Source organism: Eucyclogobius newberryi, unplaced genomic scaffold, assembly GCF_026437365.1.
Source record: "Eucyclogobius newberryi isolate DKJ021-1_F unplaced genomic scaffold, fEucNew1.0.hap1 SCAF_14, whole genome shotgun sequence".
Lineage (NCBI taxonomy): Eukaryota > Metazoa > Chordata > Actinopteri > Gobiiformes > Gobiidae > Eucyclogobius > Eucyclogobius newberryi.
The window spans coordinates 1,313,670-1,332,886 of NW_027315768.1; the positions used below are offsets into that span (position 1 = coordinate 1,313,670).

General features: G+C 44.7%; 1 protein-coding gene across 2 annotated transcripts in view; it reads right to left on the reverse strand.

Annotated features, from left to right (window-relative positions):
- The window catches only part of LOC140359296 (uncharacterized), a 52,215-nt gene that overhangs the window by 5,407 nt on the left and 27,591 nt on the right, over positions 1-19,217 (reverse strand). The window contains exons 9-14 of one of the 2 annotated variants that reach the window (XM_072444157.1): positions 17,634-17,746; positions 17,155-17,252; positions 13,302-13,321; positions 13,034-13,168; positions 9,928-10,913; positions 7,796-7,939 (exon numbers count right to left, since the gene is read on the reverse strand). In XM_072444157.1, the coding sequence (XP_072300258.1) occupies positions 7,796-7,939; positions 9,928-10,913; positions 13,034-13,168; positions 13,302-13,321; positions 17,155-17,252; positions 17,634-17,746 (1,496 nt within the window). The remainder of the gene's footprint in view (positions 1-7,795; positions 7,940-9,927; positions 10,914-13,033; positions 13,169-13,301; positions 13,322-17,154; positions 17,253-17,633; positions 17,747-19,217) is intronic. The other variant, XM_072444158.1, reaches the window with a different exon arrangement.

Consider the following 19,217-nt stretch of genomic DNA (forward strand, 5'->3'; position numbering starts at 1 on the left):
GTATTACAGGAGTCACAGGAGTGTAGTAGTGCAGGAGTCACAGGAGTGTAGTAGTGCAGGAGTCACTGGAGTGTAGTAGTGCAGGAGTCACAGGAGTGTAGTAGTACAGGAGTGTAGTAGTGCAGGAGTCACAGGAGTGTAGTAGTACAGGAGTGTAGTAGTGCAGGAGTCACAGGAGTGTAGTAGTACAGGAGTGTAGTAGTGCAGGAGTCACAGGAGTGTAGTAGTGCAGGAGTCACAGGAGTGTAGTAGTACAGGAGTGTAGTAGTACAGGAGTCACAGGAGTGTAGTAGTACAGGAGTCACAGGAGTGTAGTAGTGCAGGAGTCACAGGAGTGTAGTAGTGCAGGAGTGTAGTAGTACAGGAGTCACAGGAGTGTAGTAGTGCAGGAGTGTAGTAGTACAGGAGTCACTTGAGTGTAGTAGTGCAGGAGTCACTGGAGTGTAGTAGTGCAGGAGTCACAGGAGTGTAGTAGTGCAGGAGTCACAGGAGTGTAGTAGTACAGGAGTGTAGTAGTGCAGGAGTCACAGGAGTGTAGTAGTGCAGGAGTCACTTGAGTGTAGTAGTGCAGGAGTCACTGGAGTGTAGTAGTGCAGGAGTCACAGGAGTGTAGTAGTACAGGAGTGTAGTAGTGCAGGAGTCACTGGAGTGTAGTAGTGCAGGAGTGTAGTAGTGCAGGAGTCACTTGAGTGTAGTAGTACAGGAGTCACAGGAGTGTAGTAGTACAGGAGTCACTGGAGTGTAGTAGTGCAGGAGTCACAGGAGTGTAGTAGTACAGGAGTCACAGGAGTGTAGTAGTGCAGGAGTGTAGTAGTGCAGGAGTCACTTGAGTGTAGTAGTACAGGAGTCACAGGAGTGTAGTAGTACAGGAGTCACAGGAGTGTAGTAGTACAGGAGTGTAGTAGTGCAGGAGTCACTTGAGTGTAGTAGTACAGGAGTCACAGGAGTGTAGTAGTACAGGAGTCACAGGAGTGTAGTACTAGAGGAGTCACAGGAGTGTAGTAGTACAGGAGTCACAGGAGTGTAGTACTAGAGGAGTCACAGGAGTGTAGTAGTGCAGGAGTCACAGGAGTGTAGTAGTGCAGGAGTCACAGGAGTGTAGTAGTACAGGAGTCACAGGAGTGTAGTAGTACAGGAGTCACAGGAGTGTAGTACTAGAGGAGTCACAGGAGTGTAGTAGTACAGGAGTGTAGTAGTGCAGGAGTCACAGGAGTGTAGTAGTGCAGGAGTCACTGGAGTGTAGTAGTGCAGGAGTCACTGGAGTGTAGTAGTGCAGGAGTCACAGGAGTGTAGTATTACAGGAGTCACAGGAGTGTAGTAGTACAGGAGTCACAGGAGTGTAGTAGTGCAGGAGTCACAGGAGTGTAGTAGTGCAGGAGTGTAGTAGTACAGGAGTCACAGGAGTGTAGTAGTGCAGGAGTCACTTGAGTGTAGTAGTGCAGGAGTCACTGGAGTGTAGTAGTGCAGGAGTCACAGGAGTGTAGTAGTGCAGGAGTCACAGGAGTGTAGTAGTGCAGGAGTCACAGGAGTGTAGTAGTGCAGGAGTCACAGGAGTGTAGTAGTACAGGAGTCACAGGAGTGTAGTAGTGCAGGAGTGTAGTAGTACAGGAGTCACAGGAGTGTAGTAGTACAGGAGTGTAGTAGTACAGGAGTCACAGGAGTGTAGGAGTCATAGGAGTGTAGGAGTCATAGGAGTGTAGTAGTGCAGGAGTCACAGGAGTGTAGTAGTACAGGAGTCACAGGAGTGTAGTAGTGCAGGAGTCACAGGAGTGTAGTAGTACAGGAGTCACAGGAGTGTAGTAGTGCAGGAGTGTAGTAGTACAGGAGTCACAGGAGTGTAGTAGTACAGGAGTGTAGTAGTACAGGAGTCACAGGAGTGTAGGAGTCATAGGAGTGTAGGAGTCATAGGAGTGTCTTCCTCCATTAATGTTTTTAGTAAATCTTAACAAGTTTCATGTTCAGTGTCTGAACTAAAGAGTCTTTTCTTTCAAACGGAAAGCGGTTCTAAAACTGTGTCAGAGCCAGAAACCTCTGGGGGAAAGGTGGTATCAGAGGTCATATATAGAATAGACTGTGGTATCAGAGGTCATATATAGAATAGACTGGTATCAGAGGTCATATATAGAATAGACCGTGGTATCAGAGGTCATATATAGAATAGACTGTGGTATCAGAGGTCATATATAGAATAGACTGGTATCAGAGGTCATATATAGAATAGACTGTGGTATCAGAGGTCATATATAGAATAGACCGTGGTATCAGAGGTCATATATAGAATAGACTGTGGTATCAGAGGTCATATATAGAATAGACTGGTATCAGAGGTCATATATAGAATAGACCGTGGTATCAGAGGTCATATATAGAATAGACTGTGGTATCAGAGGTCATATATAGAATAGACTGTGGTATCAGAGGTCATATATAGAATAGACTGGTATCAGAGGTCATATATTGAATAGACCGTGGTATCAGAGGTCATATATAGAATAGACTGTGGTATCAGAGGTCATATATAGAATAGACTGGTATCAGAGGTCATATATAGAATAGACTGTGGTATCAGAGGTCATATATAGAATAGACTGTGGTATCAGAGGTCATATATAGAATAGACTGGTATCAGAGGTCATATATAGAATAGACCGTGGTATCAGAGGTCATATATAGAATAGACTGGTATCAGAGGTCATATATAGAATAGACTGTGGTATCAGAGGTCATATATAGAATAGACCGTGGTATCAGAGGTCATATATAGAATAGACTGGTATCAGAGGTCATATATAGAATAGACCGTGGTATCAGAGGTCATATATAGAATAGACTGGTATCAGAGGTCATATATAGAATAGACTGTGGTATCAGAGGTCATATATAGAATAGACTGTGGTATCAGAGGTCATATATAGAATAGACCGTGGTATCAGAGGTCATATATAGAATAGACCGTGGTATCAGAGGTCATATATAGAATAGACCGTGGTATCAGAGGTCATATATAGAATAGACTGTGGTATCAGAGGTCATATATAGAATAGACTGTGGTATCAGAGGTCATATATAGAATAGACTGTGGTATCAGAGGTCATATATAGAATAGACTGGTATCAGAGGTCATATATAGAATAGACTGTGGTATCAGAGGTCATATATAGAATAGACCGGTATCAGAGGTCATATATAGAATAGACCGTGGTATCAGAGGTCATATATAGAATAGACTGTGGTATCAGAGGTCATATATAGAATAGACTGGTATCAGAGGTCATATATAGAATAGACCGTGGTATCAGAGGTCATATATAGAATAGACTGGTATCAGAGGTCATATATAGAATAGACTGTGGTATCAGAGGTCATATATAGAATAGACCGTGGTATCAGAGGTCATATATAGAATAGACTGGTATCAGAGGTCATATATAGAATAGACCGTGGTATCAGAGGTCATATATAGAATAGACTGGTATCAGAGGTCATATATAGAATAGACTGTGGTATCAGAGGTCATATATAGAATAGACTGTGGTATCAGAGGTCATATATAGAATAGACCGTGGTATCAGAGGTCATATATAGAATAGACCGTGGTATCAGAGGTCATATATAGAATAGACCGTGGTATCAGAGGTCATATATAGAATAGACTGTGGTATCAGAGGTCATATATAGAATAGACTGTGGTATCAGAGGTCATATATAGAATAGACTGTGGTATCAGAGGTCATATATAGAATAGACTGGTATCAGAGGTCATATATAGAATAGACTGGTATCAGAGGTCATATATAGAATAGACTGGTATCAGAGGTCATATATAGAATAGACCGTGGTATCAGAGGTCATATATAGAATAGACCGTGGTATCAGAGGTCATATATAGAATAGACTGGTATCAGAGGTCATATATAGAATAGACTGGTATCAGAGGTCATATATAGAATAGACTGGTATCAGAGGTCATATATAGAATAGACCGTGGTATCAGAGGTCATATATAGAATAGACCGTGGTATCAGAGGTCATATATAGAATAGACTGTGGTATCAGAGGTCATATATAGAATAGACTGGTATCAGAGGTCATATATAGAATAGACTGTGGTATCAGAGGTCATATATAGAATAGACTGTGGTATCAGAGGTCATATATAGAATAGACTGGTATCAGAGGTCATATATAGAATAGACCGTGGTATCAGAGGTCATATATAGAATAGACCGGTATCAGAGGTCATATATAGAATAGACCGTGGTATCAGAGGTCATATATAGAATAGACCGTGGTATCAGAGGTCATATATAGAATAGACTGGTATCAGAGGTCATATATAGAATAGACCGTGGTATCAGAGGTCATATATAGAATAGACTGTGGTATCAGAGGTCATATATAGAATAGACTGGTATCAGAGGTCATATATAGAATAGACTGGTATCAGAGGTCATATATAGAATAGACCGTGGTATCAGAGGTCATATATAGAATAGACCGTGGTATCAGAGGTCATATATAGAATAGACTGTGGTATCAGAGGTCATATATAGAATAGACTGTGGTATCAGAGGTCATATATAGAATAGACCGTGGTATCAGACGTCATATATAGAATAGACCGTGGTATCAGAGGTCATATATAGAATAGACCGTGGTATCAGAGGTCATATATAGAATAGACCGTGGTATCAGAGGTCATATATAGAATAGACTGGTATCAGAGGTCATATATAGAATAGACCGTGGTATCAGAGGTCATATATAGAATAGACTGTGGTATCAGAGGTCATATATAGAATAGACTGGTATCAGAGGTCATATATAGAATAGACCGTGGTATCAGAGGTCATATATAGAATAGACCGTGGTATCAGAGGTCATATATAGAATAGACCGTGGTATCAGAGGTCATATATAGAATAGACTGTGGTATCAGAGGTCATATATAGAATAGACTGTGGTATCAGAGGTCATATATAGAATAGACTGTGGTATCAGAGGTCATATATAGAATAGACCGTGGTATCAGAGGTCATATATAGAATAGACTGGTATCAGAGGTCATATATAGAATAGACTGGTATCAGAGGTCATATATAGAATAGACTGGTATCAGAGGTCATATATAGAATAGACCGTGGTATCAGAGGTCATATATAGAATAGACCGTGGTATCAGAGGTCATATATAGAATAGACTGTGGTATCAGAGGTCATATATAGAATAGACTGTGGTATCAGAGGTCATATATAGAATAGACCGTGGTATCAGACGTCATATATAGAATAGACCGTGGTATCAGAGGTCATATATAGAATAGACCGTGGTATCAGAGGTCATATATAGAATAGACCGTGGTATCAGAGGTCATATATAGAATAGACTGGTATCAGAGGTCATATATAGAATAGACCGTGGTATCAGAGGTCATATATAGAATAGACTGTGGTATCAGAGGTCATATATAGAATAAACTGGTATCAGAGGTCATATATAGAATAGACCGTGGTATCAGAGGTCATATATAGAATAGACCGTGGTATCAGAGGTCATATATAGAATAGACCGTGGTATCAGAGGTCATATATAGAATAGACTGTGGTATCAGAGGTCATATATAGAATAGACTGTGGTATCAGAGGTCATATATAGAATAGACTGTGGTATCAGAGGTCATATATAGAATAGACCGTGGTATCAGAGGTCATATATAGAATAGACTGGTATCAGAGGTCATATATAGAATAGACTGGTATCAGAGGTCATATATAGAATAGACCCTGGTATCAGAGGTCATATATAGAATAGACTGGTATCAGAGGTCATATATAGAATAGACTGGTATCAGAGGTCATATATAGAATAGACCGTGGTATCAGAGGTCATATATAGAATAGACTGTGGTATCAGAGGTCATATATAGAATAGACTGTGGTATCAGAGGTCATATATAGAATAGACTGGTATCAGAGGTCATATATAGAATAGACTGTGGTATCAGAGGTCATATATAGAATAGACCGTGGTATCAGAGGTCATATATAGAATAGACCGTGGTATCAGAGGTCATATATAGAATAGACCGTGGTATCAGAGGTCATATATAGAATAGACTGTGGTATCAGAGGTCATATATAGAATAGACTGTGGTATCAGAGGTCATATATAGAATAGACTGTGGTATCAGAGGTCATATATAGAATAGACCGTGGTATCAGAGGTCATATATAGAATAGACTGGTATCAGAGGTCATATATAGAATAGACTGGTATCAGAGGTCATATATAGAATAGACCCTGGTATCAGAGGTCATATATAGAATAGACTGGTATCAGAGGTCATATATAGAATAGACTGGTATCAGAGGTCATATATAGAATAGACCGTGGTATCAGAGGTCATATATAGAATAGACTGTGGTATCAGAGGTCATATATAGAATAGACTGTGGTATCAGAGGTCATATATAGAATAGACTGGTATCAGAGGTCATATATAGAATAGACTGTGGTATCAGAGGTCATATATAGAATAGACTGTGGTATCAGAGGTCATATATAGAATAGACTGGTATCAGAGGTCATATATAGAATAGACTGTGGTATCAGAGGTCATATATAGAATAGACCGTGGTATCAGAGGTCATATATAGAATAGACTGGTATCAGAGGTCATATATAGAATAGACTGTGGTATCAGAGGTCATATATAGAATAGACTGTGGTATCAGAGGTCATATATAGAATAGACTGTGGTATCAGAGGTCATATATAGAATAGACTGGTATCAGAGGTCATATATAGAATAGACTGTGGTATCAGAGGTCATATATAGAATAGACTGGTATCAGAGGTCATATATAGAATAGACTGTGGTATCAGAGGTCATATATAGAATAGACTGTGGTATCAGAGGTCATATATAGAATAGACTGTGGTATCAGAGGTCATATATAGAATAGACTGTGGTATCAGAGGTCATATATAGAATAGACTGTGGTATCAGAGGTCATATATAGAATAGACTGTGGTATCAGAGGTCATATATAGAATAGACTGGTATCAGAGGTCATATATAGAATAGACTGTGGTATCAGAGGTCATATATAGAATAGACTGTGGTATCAGAGGTCATATATAGAATAGACTGGTATCAGAGGTCATATATAGAATAGACTGTGGTATCAGAGGTCATATATAGAATAGACTGTGGTATCAGAGGTCATATATAGAATAGACCGTGGTATCAGAGGTCATATATAGAATAGACTGTGGTATCAGAGGTCATATATAGAATAGACTGTGGTATCAGAGGTCATATATAGAATAGACTGGTATCAGAGGTCATATATAGAATAGACCGTGGTATCAGAGGTCATATATAGAATAGACCGTGGTATCAGAGGTCATATATAGAATAGACTGGTATCAGAGGTCATATATAGAATAGACTGTGGTATCAGAGGTCATATATAGAATAGACTGTGGTATCAGAGGTCATATATAGAATAGACTGTGGTATCAGAGGTCATATATAGAATAGACTGGTATCAGAGGTCATATATAGAATAGACTGTGGTATCAGAGGTCATATATAGAATAGACTGTGGTATCAGAGGTCATATATAGAATAGACCGTGGTATCAGAGGTCATATATAGAATAGACTGGTATCAGAGGTCATATATAGAATAGACCGTGGTATCAGAGGTCATATATAGAATAGACTGGTATCAGAGGTCATATATAGAATAGACCCGTGGTATTGGGGGTCATATATGGTGAGTCTGTACCGTTTTGGCGCTGAGAGCTCTGCAGAACAGAGGAGCTGGAGCGGTGCTGTTGCTCTGGAAGCTCACAAAGTCTGGCTGAACTCTGCGGTTCTTCTGGAGCTTCTGAAGCCTGGATCTCAGGGAGGTCTTGGGCGGGTCAGAGGGCTGGACACACAACAGGAGTCGGGTCAAACACATTACTCTGGGACAGCTGACCCACACGACAGCCCCGTCAGCGGATGAACTCACCACAGCAGTGTGCAATACTGCATCAGGGCTGGCAAACTATTTCCTCGTATTGATCATGAGCTGGAGTCATGTTTATCGTTTTCTTATTAAAAAAATGGCAGGTCACCATGCTGAAAGCCAGCGAGAACACTGCTGTAGGCTCACCAAATTCACAGCACTTATCAATAATATATCAAAATCAAGCATACTACATCTTTTTTATGATGATCTATGGATATCAATCTTCAATAACTTTTATTATTGGATGTAGCACTTATCAATAATTGAAATATAAATACCTTTTATTGAATTGTAAAACTTCCCACCACAAATATAGCATGTACATAAATACATTGTTGTTGATAAAGTTATATTCTTTATTTGTTTGTGCCTCTTTCAAGGAGTCGCTATGTGCCCTTTTTTTACATCCCAGTGTCCAAGCGCAGCAGCAGAGCAGGAGCCTGGGGAGAGGGTCAGAACACTCACTGGTCAGATGGTCGGTCAGCACTAAGCCTACTGTGAAGACCAGGAAGAGCCTGGCGCACCTACCCACTGACCAATAGACAGTTTTAATACTAAAAGCTTTGGTCGAGTTGCGTCTGGGACAATTACAGCACAAGACTCCGGGTTCAGTAGTATACGAGTAAATATCTCATGTTACAATGGGGGGATCTGTGGCTGATTGGCAGGTGCAATTTTGGTTCTCTTTTATTCGAGCGCTGTATAGCCTGTAAGAGTATGGTATACTTCTTAAATCACATCTAAATTGTACCCAATTTAATCATGAGGCTGATCTGAATGATTCACCAGGGCCCATGTGAGACGAGCCACAGCGCCTCTACCACACGTGTCTTTGGTTCACCACATGACATGAGCTTTGCAATAACTTATAAAAAAGTCTGCTGTGATTCAAAGTGTGCTGCACATACACATGAATCACATCAGTGCTTGTTTAACAGACTCACAGTTTGGCACAAATGAGCCTCTGTTCACCTTCTGGGTCTCTCAGGGCTCCGTCTCGGCCCCTGATGGACTCAGCACCTCATCATAGACCTGGCCCTCGACTGGTAAACAACTCCATTGTTTCTGTTCTCTACAAATGAACCTTCCTGCAGTCTTCACTAATCTGTTCAGTTTGTTCTTGTTCACCACTGTCAAACAGCCAAACCAAAGGGTTAAACACACTTTGAATCAGGCTGACAAACTTTCTCTTTGTACGCTCAGTTTTCTGATCATAGAGTATTTGATTCCATTTCTTGCAGCTCTTTGGTCTTGTTAATCAGGGAATGCAGTCTACATGGCCATATTGTCTGCATACTTAGAGAGCATAACATTACTGTCCATGAACTGCAGAGCGTTCATATACAGGGGAGGACACACAGGCCTGTGGCGCTCCAGTATTAAGGATGTCTCCTCCTACAGCAGTATGACAGTCAGTCAAAGTTGGGTCTGTGAGAAGTGGCTAAAGCTAGTGCTTTTTCGGCATTTATTTCACTTCCCTCCAAAGCCTCCAACATCGCATTGTAACCACACGATAGAATGCATGATAATGTTCAGGCCCCGCCCCCTCATGGGCGTGACTGATGTTGGCATGAGCTCAAGTCCCACCTCTGAGAGTTACCATGGCGTTCATCTCACTAATTATATAATGATTAAGCAGCAAATAAGCTCACATTAATGTTAATGTCAATTTGTTTCTTTTTTTAAATAATATGCTGTGTTAAAGGGCAGGGACGTTCATTATTTTAAATCAAATGTTCCTCTCACGGGAATATTTACAAGTTTGAAAAAATAGGTTTTTCTTTTTGCTGATAATCATGAATAATCATAAAATGGTGATATTTCTCCTCATGATAATCATGACTCTAGAGTTCATATGGTGACACACCTCCCTGACCTCACCACAGTCCAGCTCAGATACGCACCTCGTTCTCCTCCGCCTGGACTTCCTCTGCCTCGTACTCAAACTCCACCGGGATCTTCTTCCTCTTCTTCTTCTTCTTCTTCTTCTTCCCTGTGTCCTCCTCTGCATCAGGCTGTGGCACCCCCTTCAGTCCAGCTGCTGAGCGTTTCTTGGTGGACTTCACACTTGTCCTTGGAGCTGGTGTTTCTTCTGCTCCTGTATCCACGGTGACCACTGCTTTCTTCTTGGCCTTCTTGTTCTTATGGTCTGGTTGCACAGCCTCCTCCACCTGGGTTTGTGTTACCTCCAGGCGCTGAACTTCTGCTTCAGACGTCTTCATTACTTTCTTTTTCTTCTTCTTTTTCTGGGTTGTCTGTGTGGTGTCCAGAACCTCCGTGTTTGTGTCCAGAACCTCCGTGTTTGTGTCCAGAACCTCCGTGTTTGTGTCCAGAACCTCCGTGTTTGTGTCCAGAACCTCCGTGTTTGTGTCCAGAACCTCCGTGTTTGTGTCCAGAACCTCCGTGTTTGTGTCCAGAACCTCCGTGTTTGTGTCCAGAACCTCCGTGTTTGTGTCCAGAACCTCCGTGTTTGTGTCCAGAACCTCCGTGTTTGTGTCCAGAACCTCCGTGTTTGTGTCCAGAACCTCCGTGTTTGTGTCCAGAACCTCCGTGTTTGTGTCCAGAACCTCCGTGTTTGTGTCCAGAACCTCCGTGTTTGTTTGCTCCTGTATTTTGGTCTGAAGCGTTTCTGGAGGAGCAGTTTGCTGCTCTGTTAGTCCATTTTGCTGCTCCTTGTTCAAACCTTCAGATTTTTTTGCCCTTTTCTTCTTCTTCTTCTTTGACTGTGATGCCATCACTGTATTGTTTTCCTGAGGAGGCTTTTCTGGCTCTGGCTGATCTTCTGTCTGGCTTTGTGGCTCCGTTGGATTTGGAGACTTCATCTTCTTGCATTTTTTCTTCTTGGACTCAAGACTTGGACTCACTTCGTTGGGCTCAAAAGGCTTCTTCCCTGGAACAAACATGAAGGACACAGGAGGAACAAACATCAAGGACACAGGAGGAACAAACATCAAGGACACAGGAGGAACAAACATCAAGGACACAGGAGGAACAAACATCAAGGACACAGGAGGAACAAACATCAAGGACACAGGAGGAACAAACATCAAGGACACAGGAGGAACAAACATCAAGGACACAGGAGGAACAAACATCAAGGACACAGGAGGAACAAACATGAAGGACACAGGAGGAACAAACATGAAGGACACAGGAGGAACAAACATGAAGGACACAGGAGGAACAAATATGAAGGACACAGGAGGAACAAACATGAAGGACACAGGAGGAACAAACATCAAGGACACAGGAGGAACAAACATCAAGGACACAGGAGGAACAAACATCAAGGACACAGGAGGAACAAACATGAAGGACACAGGAGGAACAAACATGAAGGACACAGGAGGAACAAACATCAAGGACACAGGAGGAACAAACATGAAGGACACAGGAGGAACAAACATGAAGGACACAGGAGGAACAAACATGAAGGACACAGGAGGAACAAACATCAAGGACACAGGAGGAACAAACATCAAGGACACAGGAGGAACAAACATCAAGGACACAGGAGGAACAAACATCAAGGACACAGGAGGAACAAACATCAAGGACACAGGAGGAACAAGTGAGTATCAAAACAAATGTGGAGGATTAAGAGATCAAAACAAAAATATATAATATATACACCGGCATACACAATTTATATACACGCCACAACCACGATCTACAGCAGACATTGGGATGTCATTCAATAACTTTGGCCATCATTCTGAAGTGGAATGAGGATACTGAAGAGCGTTAGTGCGTTTAACTCACGGCTGCTACACTTTCAGAATCAGAAGGGATTATTGTCCTCATCAGTGAAACTTGGTTCGGCATTAAGGTGCAACATAAGCAAAATATACCAAAAAGGGCATGCATCAAAATTTTAATTAACAAATACAATTAAATATACTTGGTTTGAATATATACACAATTTACAGTTATGAGCAGTGCAATGAGAGGTTATTGGTTAGGATAATGTTTGAAGTGGCAGGTGTTCATGAGTCCAACAGCAGAGGGAGGTACTGGTCCGGATGGGGCGTGGCCTCCTGCCTGAGGGTGTGGCCTCCTGCCTGAGGGGCGTGGCCTCCTGCCTGAGGGGCGTGGCCTCCTGCCTGAGGGGCGTGGCCTACAGTCTTTCCGCACCAGAACCTCCCGCCACAAGAACACTTTCTCACACCTGTCACTTTATCTATAGTTTAACCATAATTTAATCCATCACTCACTGCACTACATCTGTAAACTGTACATTTTGCATATAACGAAAGCCTATTTTTATTCTTTTAAAAAATACATACAAAAATGAGGGCATAGCAGGAGTATGCACGCTCCATGCCTTCAGCATGGGCGTATTCACTGGTTGTGCCAGGAGCGACGGGGTACCAAAGTACACGAGTACAGACTCTGAGTACAGTGCCCAGAGTCTAAACTAAAGCGGGAATAAAGGGGGTCTAAAGCGGGACTAAAGCGGGTCTAAAGCAGGTCTAAAGCGGGTCTAAAGCGGGTCTAAAGCGGGTCTAAAGCGGGACTAAAGCGGGACTAAAGCGGGTCTAAAGCGGGACTAAAGCGGGACTAAAGGGGGTCTAAAGCGGGACTAAAACAGGTCTAAAGCGTGACTAAAGCGTGACTAAAGCGTGACTAAAGCGTGACTAAAGCGGGACTAAAGCGTGACTAAAGCAGGTCTAAAGCGGGACTAAAGCGGGACTAAAGCGGGACTAAAGCGGGACTAAAGCGGGACTAAAACAAGTCTAAAGCGGGTCTAAAGCGTGACTAAAGCGTGACTAAAGCGGGACTAAAGCGTGACTAAAGCGGGACTAAAGCGGGACTAAAGCGGGACTAAAGCGGGACTAAAGCGGGACTAAAGCGGGACTAAAGCGGGTCTACATACATACTACAACATAGTAAGGCCTAAACAGGACCATTCTCACAGCATGTGATTCAAACAATCATCGATGCCACGCCCCAATTCTGTTTCCACTCTTCAGTTTCTTTCTGAAACATAACCAACAATCTTACACACACCTCTGGTCTTCTGCTCTGGCTCCTCCTCTGGCTCCTCCTCCATGTGCTTCCTCTTCATCCTCTTCCTGCTGCCAAAGCCATCATCATCCTCATCTGTGGACACCTCCTCTGGGTACTCGTCCTGAGGGAAGCTCCCTGTGAGACCAGGGCGGGAACGGGTCAGGGAACGGGTCAAGGCACGGGTCAGGGCACGGGTCAGGGAACGGGTCAGGGCACGGGTCAGAGTCAGGGCACGCCCCCTCCATACTCCCCCCTGTGGATCACTTACCCTGGCTGAGGTCCCGCAGTCTGTGGAGAGAGACATAGCAGATCAGGAGTGAACAAAGTGCAGGAGGAGAACATGAGAGAACATGAGGAGAGAACATGAGGAGGAGAACATGAGGAGGAGAACATGAGGAGGAGAACATGAGGAGAGAACATGAGAAGAGAACATGAGGAGAGCATGAGGAGAGCATGAGGAGGAGAGCATGAGGAGGAGAGCATGATGAGAAGGAGAGCATGATGAGGAGGAGAGCATGAGGAGGAGAGCATGAGGAGAGAACATGAGAAGAGAACATGAGGAGAGCATGAGGAGAGCATGAGGAGGAGAGCATGAGGAGGAGAGCATGATGAGGAGGAGAGCATGATGAGGAGGAGAGCATGAGGAGGAGAGCATGATGAGGAGAACATGAGGAGGAGAACATGAGGAGGAGAACATGAGGAGAGAACATGAGGAGGAGAACATGAGGAGGAGAACATGAGAAGGAGAGCATGAGGAGGAGAGCATGAGGAGGAGAGCATGAGGAGGAGAACATGAGGAGGAGAACATGAGGAGGAGAACATGAGAAGGAGAACATGAGGAGAGAACATGAGGAGGAGAACATGAGGAGGAGAACATGAGGAGGAGAACATGAGGAGGAGAACATGAGAAGGAGAACATGAGGAGAGAACATGAGAACATGAGAGAACATGAGGAGGAGAACATGAGGAGGAGAACATGAGGAGGAGAACATGAGGAGGAGAACATGAGGAGGAGAACATGAGGAGGAGAACATGAGGAGAGAACATGAGGAGGAGAACATGAGGAGAGAACATGAGGAGGAGAGCATGAGGAGAGAACATGAGGAGGAGAACATGAGGAGGAGAACATGAGGAGGAGAACATGAGGAGAGAACATGAGGAGGAGAACATGAGGAGGAGAACATGAGGAGGAGAACATGAGGAGGAGAGCATGAGGAGGAGAGCATGATGAGGAGGAGAGCATGATGAGGAGGAGAGCATGAGGAGGAGAGCATGATGAGGAGAACATGAGGAGGAGAACATGAGGAGGAGAACATGAGGAGAGAACATGAGGAGGAGAACATGAGGAGGAGAACATGAGGAGGAGAACATGAGGAGGAGAACATGAGAAGGAGAGCATGAGGAGGAGAGCATGAGGAGGAGAGCATGATGAGGAGAACATGAGGAGGAGAACATGAGGAGGAGAACATGAGAAGGAGAACATGAGGAGAGAACATGAGGAGGAGAACATGAGGAGGAGAACATGAGGAGGAGAACATGAGGAGGAGAACATGAGAAGGAGAACATGAGGAGAGAACATGAGGAGGAGAACATGAGGAGAGAACATGAGGAGAACATGAGAGAACATGAGGAGGAGAACATGAGGAGGAGAACATGAGGAGGAGAACATGAGGAGGAGAACATGAGGAGGAGAACATGAGGAGAGAACATGAGGAGGAGAACATGAGGAGAGAACATGAGGAGGAGAACATGAGGAGGAGAACATGAGGAGGAGAACATGAGAAGGAGAACATGAGGAGGAGAACATGAGGAGGAGAACATGAGGAGGAGAACATGAGGAGAGAACATGAGGAGGAGAACATGAGGAGGAGAACATGAGGAGGAGAACATGAGGAGAGAACATGAGGAGGAGAACATGAGGAGGAGAACATGAGGAGGAGAACATGAGGAGGAGAACATGAGGAGGAGAGCATGAGGAGGAGAGCATGAGGAGGAGAGCATGAGGAGGAGAACATGAGGAGGAGAACATGAGGAGAGAACATGAGGAGGAGAACATGAGGAGAACATGAGGAGGAGAACATGAGGGAACATGAGAGAACATGAGGAGAGCATGAGGAGGAGAGCATGAGGAGGAGAGCATGAGAGAACATGAGAGAACATGAGGAGAACATGAGGAGAGCATGAGGAGGAGAGCATGAGGAGGAGAACATGAGGAGGAGAACATGAGGAGAGAACATGAGAGAACATGAGGAGGAGAACATGAGGAGGAGAACATGAGGAGGAGAACATGAGGAGGAGAACATGAGGAGGAGAACATGAGGAGGAGAACATGAGGAGGAGAACATGAGAAGGAGAACATGAGGAGGAGAACATGAGGAGAACATGAGGAGAGAACATGAGGAGAGAACATGAGGAGAGAACATGAGGAGGAGAACATGAGGAGGAGAACATGAGGAGGAGAACATGAGGAGAGAACATGAGGAGGAGAACATGAGGAGGAGAACATGAGGAGGAGAACATGAGGAGGAGAACATGAGGAGGAGAACATGAGGAGGAGAACATGAGGAGGAGAACATGAGGAGGAGAGCATGAGGAGGAGAACATGAGAAGGAGAACATGAGGAGGAGAACATGAGAGAACATGAGGAGGAGAACATGAGAGAACATGAGGAGGAGAACATGAGAGAACATGAGGAGAGCATGAGGAGGAGAGCATGAGGAGGAGAGCATGAGGAGGAGAGCATGAGGAGGAGAGCATGAGGAGGAGAACATGAGGAGGAGAACATGAGGAGGAGAACATGAGGAGGAGAACATGAGGAGGAGAACATGAGGAGGAGAACATGAGAAGGAGAACATGAGGAGAGAACATGAGGAGGAGAACATGAGGAGAGAACATGAGGAGGAGAACATGAGGAGGAGAACATGAGGAGAGAACATGAGGAGGAGAACATGAGGAGGAGAACATGAGGAGGAGAACATGAGAGAACATGAGGAGGAGAGCATGAGGAGGAGAGCATGAGGAGGAGAGCATGAGGAGGAGAACATGAGGAGGAGAACATGAGGAGAGAACATGAGGAGGAGAACATGAGGAGAGAACATGAGGAGGAGAACATGAGGAGAGAACATGAGGAGGAGAGCATGAGGAGGAGAGCATGAGGAGGAGAGCATGAGGAGGAGAACATGAGGAGGAGAACATGAGGAGGAGAACATGAGGAGGAGAGCATGAGGAGGAGAACATGAGGAGGAGAGCATGAGGAGGAGAGCATGAGGAGGAGAGCATGAGGAGGAGAGCATGAGGAGGAGAACATGAGAAGGAGAACATGAGGAGAGAACATGAGGAGGAGAACATGAGGAGGAGAACATGAGGAGGAGAACATGAGGAGAGAACATGAGGAGAGAACATGAGAGAACATGAGGAGGAGAACATGAGGAGGAGAACATGAGGAGAGAACATGAGGAGGAGAACATGAGGAGGAGAACATGAGAGAACATGAGGGAACATGAGGAGGAGAACATGAGGAGGAGAACATGAGGAGGAGAGCATGAGGAGGAGAACATGAGGAGGAGAGCATGAGGAGGAGAACATGAGGAGGAGAACATGAGGAGGAGAACATGAGGAGGAGAACATGAGGAGGAGAACATGAGGAGGAGAACATGAGGAGGAGAGCATGAGGAGGAGAGCATGAGGAGGAGAACATGAGGAGGAGAACATGAGGAGAAGAGCATGAGGAGGAGAACATGAGGAGGAGAACATGAGGAGGAGAGCATGAGGAGGAGAGCATGAGGAGGAGAACATGAGGAGGAGAACATGAGGAGGAGAACATGAGGAGGAGAACATGAGGAGGAGAGCATGAGGAGGAGAGCATGAGGAGGAGAACATGAGGAGGAGAACATGAGGAGGAGAACATGAGGAGGAGAACATGAGGAGGAGAACATGAGGAGGAGAGCATGAGGAGGAGAACATGAGGAGGAGAACATGAGGAGGAGAGCATGAGGAGGAGAACATGAGGAGGAGAGCATGAGGAGGAGAACATGAGGAGGAGAACATGAGGAGGAGAGCATGAGGAGGAGAACATGAGGAGGAGAGCATGAGGAGGAGAGCATGAGGAGGAGAACACTCACACTTGGACAGTCTTGTAGAGCCTCTGGCGGTTGCGGCTGGGCGTGTTCCCTCGACTGGACAGCTCCAGGAGTTTGTCTGCCACTGCTCCATAGTCAAACTGACCACACACACATGGTCAGGGTTTAGTCATTGCAGAAAACATTTAGTGGCCCACAGACACAGGGGCCCGGCCCACAGACACAGGGGCCCGGCCCACAGACACAGGGGCCCGGCCCACAGACACAGGGGCCCGGCCCACAGACACAGGGGCCCGGCCCACAGACACAGGGGCCCGGGCCTTGAGCAGTGTGGCAACAATGTAAATGACTATTGGAGACTCACTACAAAAAAGGTCATTATATTATCTAAAGTTCTTGAGGAAACTATGATCCTATATTTAGTATTCTCTCTCACCCCCTCATATCCTCTCAGAGAGACTTACTCATGCTAAAATGGGAGGTTTAGGGAAATCCAACATCAAGTGTGACTAAGCCCTCACCTGTAAAACGGGCCCCATGTCTTCATCAATGTGCCGGTCAGTGTCCGACAGCCCTTCATCTTCATCTTCATCATCTTCTTCATTCTCTGGCTCCTCAGAGTGGTCCTTTGTGCCTACAGAGCAGGATCAGGTGTGAGTGGTTAGCACAGTGAGTGTTCGGTGCCTGGTAGGGCTGAACCATTACACATTACAAAACACAATGTAATGACAAAGGCATTTGGAGGTGAATGGAGCAGCTCCTGTGTGGGCGTGGCCCTGCCGTGTCCTCCTGTGGGCGTGGCCCTGCCGTGTCCTCCTGTGGGCATGGCCCTGCCGTGTCCTCCTGTGGGCGTGGCCCTGTCGTGTCCTCCTGTGGGCATGGCCCTGCCGTGTCCTCCTGTGGGCATGGCCCTGCCGTGTCCTCCTGTGGGCGTGGCCCTGCCGTGTCCTCCTGTGGGCGTGGCCCTGTCGTGTCCTCCTGTGGGCGTGGCCCTGCCGTGTCCAGGTGACTACACCTGAATCTTTCTACAAAAAATGTATGTTGATCATTTGAATTCAGAAGTGAGGAAGTGTATTTGCTCTCCACATTGCAGCTCCAGTAGTCTCACTGTCATGTAAAGAAGTGCAGTCGGACTGTGCCCAGTAAATCCATATCATGATGGACTTGCAATGCGTGTACAGGCTGAGAAATAGATTTGGCCTGGGGGGGCCCTAACTTTGAAGCGCGCGCAGCATCGCGGCGTCATAAGAACAAGATAAATGTGTTGTTTTAAACCTGGTTATTATAAGTACTTTTATCTGTTATTTGATATGAAGAGCACAAATACTGCATCATATAAACCAGAGATCATGATCTTTAAAACTGTTTAATTTAATATAATCATGTTTATTAGATACAAAATAAATACTGTTTACAGCATTTGACACAAGGAGATCTTGTGGAATATATAAAATCACAGCCTACAAAATAAACTACTAACATATATATAGGGATGTGTACCGCTATGATGGACCGGATCTGGACTTGTAAAAACGTTTCGGTTCAGGTCCAAAAAACCGAAACCCGGTGATTCGGTTCTGGACTCATATAAAATATAGCACTGACATATAATATCCTTTTTGTTCTAGAATCTAAACCATCCTAAACCTTCCATTGATCGCGAAATTCGCGCTGGAAAAGACGTTAACTCTGACATCGCTGTCAATGGCCCGGAGCATCAGCGACGCACGCGTCTTCCCCGCAGCAGAAGTTGAAGCCGGCGCAATGAGTTTAAAGACGAGAGAGACCGAACCTTCGGGAAGATCGCTGGCTTCATTGAATCGTTTGAAGCCGCCGCGTGCGTCGCCGCTTGTGCCGCTCCGTGAGTTAGTTTAAGACGTTAAAGGAGCGGGTTGTGCTTTAGTTTGGGTGTAAATATTGTAACTTCTCGCTCAGGTCAGTAATGCTGGTTTAATGTCACAAGTTGTCACTTTATTTCTTGAACAGAGTTGGTTACTGTTGGCCGTAACCATGGTGATGGAACAGGAACATCAAAAACCACCTGGTCTCCTGAGCCGCTCTTAGCTCCGCCCCAGAGACCGCGCACGCGCACTAGAGACGAGGGT